This window comes from Papaver somniferum, chromosome 1 (assembly GCF_003573695.1).
Source record: "Papaver somniferum cultivar HN1 chromosome 1, ASM357369v1, whole genome shotgun sequence".
Lineage (NCBI taxonomy): Eukaryota > Viridiplantae > Streptophyta > Magnoliopsida > Ranunculales > Papaveraceae > Papaver > Papaver somniferum.
The window spans coordinates 236,959,381-236,966,822 of record NC_039358.1 but is presented as its reverse complement, the minus strand read 5'-3'; the positions used below and the strand labels follow the sequence as shown (position 1 = coordinate 236,966,822).

The 7,442-nt window shown below is 38.1% G+C and overlaps 1 protein-coding gene across 1 annotated transcript; it reads left to right on the top strand.

Moving 5' to 3' along the window:
- The first annotated feature begins 1,929 nt into the window (after positions 1 to 1,929).
- On the top strand, positions 1,930 to 3,516 carry LOC113320235 (1-aminocyclopropane-1-carboxylate oxidase homolog 1-like). Its single transcript, XM_026568165.1, has 3 exons — positions 1,930 to 2,576; positions 2,684 to 3,005; positions 3,106 to 3,516. The coding sequence occupies exons 1-3, from the start codon at positions 2,032 to 2,034 to the stop codon at positions 3,379 to 3,381; spliced, it is 1,143 nt and encodes a 380-aa protein (XP_026423950.1). The 5' UTR covers positions 1,930 to 2,031; the 3' UTR covers positions 3,382 to 3,516.
- The last annotated feature ends 3,926 nt before the right edge of the window (positions 3,517 to 7,442 follow it).

Here is a 7,442-nt window from a genome sequence, read left to right as displayed (position 1 = left end):
AAGGCATATTTCAGCCAATAATATGCAAAGATTTCATCACCGTTTAACGTGGGAGCTTATTATTTCAAGGCCTCTAAGGAGGAAGATTAGACAAAATTGCTAATAGGGGTATCAAATTGCTTGGGAGTGTACCAATCCCTTACCAAAATATATTTTGTCCTATATACATATAAGTACACTCCCAAGTAATTTGGTATTCTCTATTAAGGGCCTTACTTGTGGTTATGCTTAAATTTGAATTTGGGTAAATATTAGGCTTGGAAGCAAGCTAGGCCAGGGATGCAAATGCACACCTCCACCACTGTTTGGGGGCCATTTTGGGACACAGTTCAAATTTAATTTTTCGGTCATAAGATATATTTTAAATATATTTGAGGGGCAATATTAAGTTAAAACGTAAATTTCAAATCAGCAGGCATTTTTTGAGTAACCAAAAATAAAAATAAAAATACACATAACAAACTTTAAATCACACTTGTTTTTTTTTATCGGCAAAAGTTAATATATAGAATAGCCTATAAAAAATAGGTAAGCAAGCTTTAAAAGCTACAACGTCACCGCGATAATAGGGAAAATCTCTAGACAAAAACCAACAAACTAAACAATAGATTCCTTTAAGAAATGACATATCTACCCCAATTAACAATAACGTAATTAAGACACACCCCCTTAAAAGATTTCATCGTATAATCACACTTGTTAATCTTTCGTTCAGCCGCTTCAACCTCACACACAATCTATGTCACAAGAACGACTATGGGCATAATATAAAATTAGTTAATACTCTGTTTGTTTACGAAAAGTGATATTTTCATTTTTACGAATTTGGGTTATTTTAGGCAAAAGCCAGAATACCATTTTTCATATAAAATTGACCTAGTAGTATTATTTTGGGTCACCGTGCAGATTTTACAAATTAATTTTAGTTAAACTGATTCCATTTGACGCAAAGGGTAGGTTTGGGTTCAGATGATAAACTTGATGTTGGGATTCAGAGCCATCTACATGCTAATACTGCGGAAACAAAATAGCTAACAAGAAACACTTGATCTCTCGGATTGCTCCATGAACCTCACTACGATCTAGGCTAAGAAGAAGAGAAAGAGAACCACACAGTTGCAAGCCACAAACAAAAACAAAAAGAAGTAAAGTACTCACGGATTTAACGTGGTTCAACAATATACACAATGTGTGAATATTGTCTACATCCACCAAACGGCTGCGACCTCTTTATTCATAATAGAATCACCACTGAGAATTACACAACTGATTGACTAAATCAATCTATCAACTCACCACAACGTGACCGAACACAAAAACTCTCACAAGCACCTATAAAATCCAAAGTAGTGTCTTCACCCATACGTGATAATGTTTACCACATTATCTACCACAACGAGATGGTCTTCTCTACACACCCTGACATAGATTACCATGGACGCCTTTAACTCAACACCAATAATCTAATCCAGCACCACCAAGATGATCTTCTCCTCAACAAGATGTCTTACCAACATCTCCATATGTATACTCCATAACGACATATCTTCCGACATCGATAAGTATCCCATAAGCATCATAATGATGTACTCCTTCCACCATTAGGTATCTCACATAAGGTATCTCTCAATAGGTGGGATGAATCCTTCACATCCCTACGAGATTTACGTTGAGGATTTCATGACTAAAACACTTAGCCTAAACCTCCTTATATAGGAGTCACAAACTTGGTTCCCAAGTCTTGGCCTCCTTGGATTAGGAAACCATGGTCAATTTAGGTATCCCATATTACTATGGAAGTTGACCCAAATTAGGAACACTTGAATCATACGTGTAAAGCGTGTTTTCAGACACAATGTTACGTCCTTGATGACGATTTTAACTTCATTTGCTGAGATGAGAATAGAGCCTGGAGATTCGAGATAATAAGTCAACGTTTCGTGATCCTTGAGATCTATTAGCAATATTTCAAACAAAGATTCGTAGCATCCAGTTTCAAAGAGCTCTTTCTGAAGAAATTTCAAGAGATTAATGAAGATCACCACCGGGGTAAGAGAACGTCTCGTGTATGATCGATACGTGGAATTGAAAGCCTTCGATGAAACAAAAGCTGGTGTCAAAGGCATAGTTGATGCTGGGATTGAAAAGATTCCAAGGATGTTCATCCGCCCACAAGATGATCTCAACGGAGAGTTAGCAGTTCATACCGAACATGGATGTAGTAGCTTTGAAACTCCAATGATAGACCTCCAAGGCGTGAAGGACAACCCTGAACGACGAGAAGAAATCGTTCATGAGATCCAACTTGCGTCGGAGACTTTGGGCTTCTTTCAATTGGTGAATCACGGAGTCCCAGTAAGTGTTATGTCAGAGATTATTGATGGGGTTAAACGATTTCATGAGCAAGATACAGAGATAAAGAAACAGCTTCACTCGAATGGGATCGCCAATGCAGTTAACTTTAATAGCAATTTCGATCTTTATGTATCGAAATTTGCTAACTGGAGGGACACACTTAAATGTAATTTGTTATCTCCTGACCCTCTAGATCCACGAGAATTGCCAGATACTTGCAGGTATACACTACAATCTATCGTTTCATCTCTACTGCATTAGAATTGGTTCTACCTAGTTATAATTTGTATTCATAAGTTCATTCGCTAACAATTGATTTTCATTTCAGAGATATAGTGGTTGAGTATTGGAAGCATATTATGGAATTGTCAAATACTCTTACTGAATTGTTGTCTGAAGCTCTGGGTTTGCAACAACACCACGTAAGGAACTTGGACTGTAGTGAATGTTTATCGATGAACGGTCATTATTATCCGGCATGTCCGGAACCAGAACTAACATTAGGTACAAGCAAGCATTCAGACCCAAGTTTGTTCACTATTCTTCTTCAAGATGAAATTGGCGGCCTTCAGTTTTTGCATCAAAATCATTGGGCTAGTGTCAAGCCCATCCCTGGTACTTTTATTGTAAATATTGGCGACATTCTTCAGGTAATTGTATCTATGAAGGAAGACTTTATAGCTATCTATTTTTTGAGAAATTAGCATATCGAAATGCATCATATCAACCACTCATTTGTTTCATTTGTAGCTTATTAGCAATGGCAAGTTTAAAAGTGTGGAACATAGAGTACTTGCCAATCATGTCGGACCAAGAGTATCAGTGGCATGCTTCGTTAGACCAAGTATGAATAGATCCACAAAGCTTTATGGTCCTATAGACGAGCTACTTTCTGAAGGCAATCCTCCTGTTTACAGGGAGATTACATTTAAGGAGTATGCCAGTTATAGCCATTCTAAAGGACTGAACGGCGATTCTGCCTTAAACTACTTCAGGTCTTCAAGTTATGAAGTTAATACCGGTTGATAGCATCATCCATGGCCCATAGCGGGAGCACCTAAATATTTCTTTTTTCGATTTGATTTCCTGTAACAGTTTAGTCTGATGGAATTATGGTTTTACCACGACATACATTCTCTTACTTTTTTCCATACTGTGAAATGATGGTGGTGATAAATTATTTGATTCATTAGATGCAGAATCTCTACGCAGCTTTTATTGCGGTTATGGTGATTACATTCATGTGTACATGTAGAGGGGTTTAACCCTGTTTGAGTAGCTGAGAAGGCAACTCTACGGAAGTCTGATGCAGCAGGGTCATAAAAGCAGTTGGAAAAGCGAGATCTCCCATGGCGTTCTCAAAATTCACAGACCATTTCACCAAACAAGATCCCTCACCGGTCGGAATAACAGAGACCAATTTGATTTCAAAATTCATCATGTCTCCCTCCAAACTCCATGTGATCGACTTACGCTCATTGTTCGCAGCTACCATCGTGTCCTTGGCTGTCGCAAGATGTCCACCTGTTCACGGAAAAAAGAAAACAAACCATAAAAAAAAAGTTTAAACATATGCATCTTTGACTGGAAACCCAAGAGTTTATGATTGAAAGTTCCCAGTATGCACAGCTGATTATAAAATTAAGTATGTGTGCCTCATGTATGAAGGTACTTAAGTACCGAGTTCATATTCCCAGAGCCTGACACTGCCAACACTAGGTCCATCTCCTTCAATAACATGAATGCTCTTAAAAATTTCAGGAAAGTGATTTTGGAGTTGGGTTATGTTGTTCTTAAAAAACCCATAAAACTTATTGGCAGAGCACCTGATTTCAACTTCTATCCATAGCACATGAGCTATGGCCGTACCTGAACTAGCACTGGTGATAATCTAGAAAGTGAACTAGTGAAGGTTATAGTAACTCAGAGCAACCACAGTGGCCGAGTATAACTAAAAATATGGGATGAGATCGTAGCGCAGTGGGACGGAGTAAAGATCAAATATCAGCCAAAGATCAAATTCCAGATCATATTTGGTCGCGACCAAATCCCAAATCCAGATATAGTCAGGCGTAAATTTAACGTACGCTTGTTGCTGGACGTAAATTTAAAGTACGCTCGTTAACGGGCGGAAAGGAAATTTACGCCTGTTGATGGGGAGGACATCAAATGTACGTATGAGACAGGCGGATTCCAAAACTACGCCCGATGAGGCGGATCGCCAAAGTCCGCTTGTCGCCAGGCGGAGATATTAATCACGCCTCTTCTGGGCGGACACCAGGTTTACGCCACTCTGGGGCGGATACCAAATTTACGCCCCTCCCATCACAGAGGGTCTGAGGCTGGGGATGTGGAGTCACTGCAGAAGATGCTTGGAAATTCAAATCCTGAAGAACGCAATGAAGGATCATCCATTGCTTCTGATGATTAATGTGTAAGATGCGTCAGATATTCAAATTCAGGGGCATTAGTGGAAGAACAGTGTTAGCTTTAGCTTGATGTCCCTTTAGCGAATCGTCAGCAACATCATCTTAAATTTACTTTTGGTTGTATATACTGATAAGATTTTGGTAAGTCTCTTTGCCCTACCCTATACTCAGTAACATATGCATTTTTGCTGAACAATCAGTGATTATTTTACCGGGAGATTTAATAATAAGAAAAAGAGAAAGATGTAACCAAGGGGTATGTGAAACTTTTGCAGTAGATTTGCAGATTTAATCAAGTAAGCTGATGTTTCTTTTCTTTTTTTATTCTTTTTAAGTTCTCTGCCAATGAATGGCAAACCTATAGCATCTCAGTTTCAGGACTAGGAGTTGCACCACCGCAATATTAACATGGCTAATGTGCTGATGTTAGTTATGAATTGAATCTCCGGACCTACGAAATAGAACCCTGACATTTGTTTCTAAGCTTGTGAGATAAGAACATTCATGAATCAGTTTTGGTCACTAGTTACTAGAATGAAATTGCAAACTCATATCACAGAGCACTCCCACACAGGCGTAAATTTTTTTTACGCCTCATTAGCAGACGTACAATGGTCCTTCCGCCCCATTCAGGCGTACTAGAATACTTCCGCCCTTGTGTATGTATACGTGCTAAAGAAACGTGTTATCGCCAGGCGTAATTTTATTTTACGTGCGTTGGCACGGTGAGATGATCATCCGCCTGACAAACGGGCGTGATTTAAAACCCCGTCCCACGTGAAACGTAATTTATATTTACGCCCGTCATCAGGCGGTAATTTAACCTACGCCTGTCTCAAACGTAATTTAAATCTCCGCCCACAAATCAAACGTAACTGAATTATCCGTCTGTCTTCAAACATAACTAAATTATCCGCTTGATCAAATTTGGTCTTCATCCCGTAGCGTCACAGTACAGAGTAAACTCAAATTTGCTCCCGTTTTTTGGTCTTTGATCTTTGGGTATAGTCGTACGACTGCAGTTGCTCTCAGAAGTAGTTAACTAAATGAATGGTCTGGGTCTATGTATTTATAGATCGAAGATTGATGACGTGCACTGTGCACATCATAAAATTAAATGAAAAAGAAGTTGTTCATTTATATATCAGTTGGTTGGATGTACACTCTATATACACTAAGCGGTTGGATGTACACTCTACGTACACTTGGCTACTTTCTCTTATTTTTATCCAGAAATAGAAAAGTTTCAGGAAAGTGGAAATGTGGGCACTTTTTATACGTAATTAGTTAAATGTAAAGGAATGTCCTCATTTCCATTCGCTCATTGTAAATTTTTTATTTTTTGATGGAAAATGGATATTTGTATAAATATGAAAAACAAAATTTTCAATTGTACAACAGATGGTGCCTACTGCCTTGATCCGAGTCAAGAATCGATATATTGCAATTTGGCATTGGGCCTTAGTAAGTGGTCTCTCTCATAGCTAAGTGGGATAAGGATGCTTAAGGTAGTTCAAATGGGTCTTGCATTGATTAATCGTAGCTTCAATCTCTTAGGGCGCTGTTTTTTGGTGTAAATATAAAATGTTTGTTAACTGTTTGCAATTAGTGTTTAACTGTGATGCTCGATCTCTCCTGGAAGAAAAAAAATCGTACTGTGGATGCTGATTGTGAATTGTATATTGTTTTGTAGCCATGCGAAGACCTGGACTCGTGAAAGGAAGCTTAATGTCCCAACAGAGATACAGTATGAGCCTTAGAAGCCCATCCTACTTTGAATGATGCTGCTGTTATTTGATTGGATAGGGCTGGCAATGGATAGCCGTAATCCGAGATCCATTTCCGAAAATACGATACCCTATAGGATTTAATCCGACATATCAGATATCGGATATCGGAATCCGATAAGATATCAGATAATACCTCTTATCGGAATAGGCTTCTTCCGTTAGGTTAATATCCGACACCCTATAGCCTAGGGGTGTACTTGTAATTTCCCACCCCTAGGTATTAATCTATCTGTCGGGAGAACCCTCTCTCTAATATCCACTTTCTCTGCTGTACTAGCGAGTCACTGCGTTTTTTCATTCTACATCCAACACAGAAGAGATCGAGAAGTTTGAGAAGATTGAGAGAGAGGAACTGAGTGATCTACATCTATTTGATCAAGAAGTGTGATTATCATAGACTCTCAGAGAAGTAAATCATGAATCTAATCTATTGTTTCAAAGTTAGGTTTCTTTTTCTCCCCAAATCGATTGCATATTTGGATGTTTAATTTTGATGTTCTTCTAATGAATCTAATCTAATCGAAACCCTAAGTAAGTCATGAGTGCTTTTATGTTTAATTTTGAGAATCAATATTTTTCCAGAGAAAATTAGGGTTTCGATTTTGATTTTGAAAACAGACTAAATTTTTCAGTTATCCAGATTGATGAAAGTTTGAATTCTCTTAGAGTAATTAAGGGTTAATATTAGATTAGAAATTTGATTTTTCAGGGATTAGTAACTTGTTCTGGGATTTGATTATTGTCGATTCAAGTTCTCATCTGCCATTTCTGTTTTAACATTTTGGGTTTTATGTTGTTTCACCAGGATCTTCAAAAGGTAGTGAAAGTAATAAAGGCAAAAAAAGGCACCGGTGGAAGTGATAAAGTG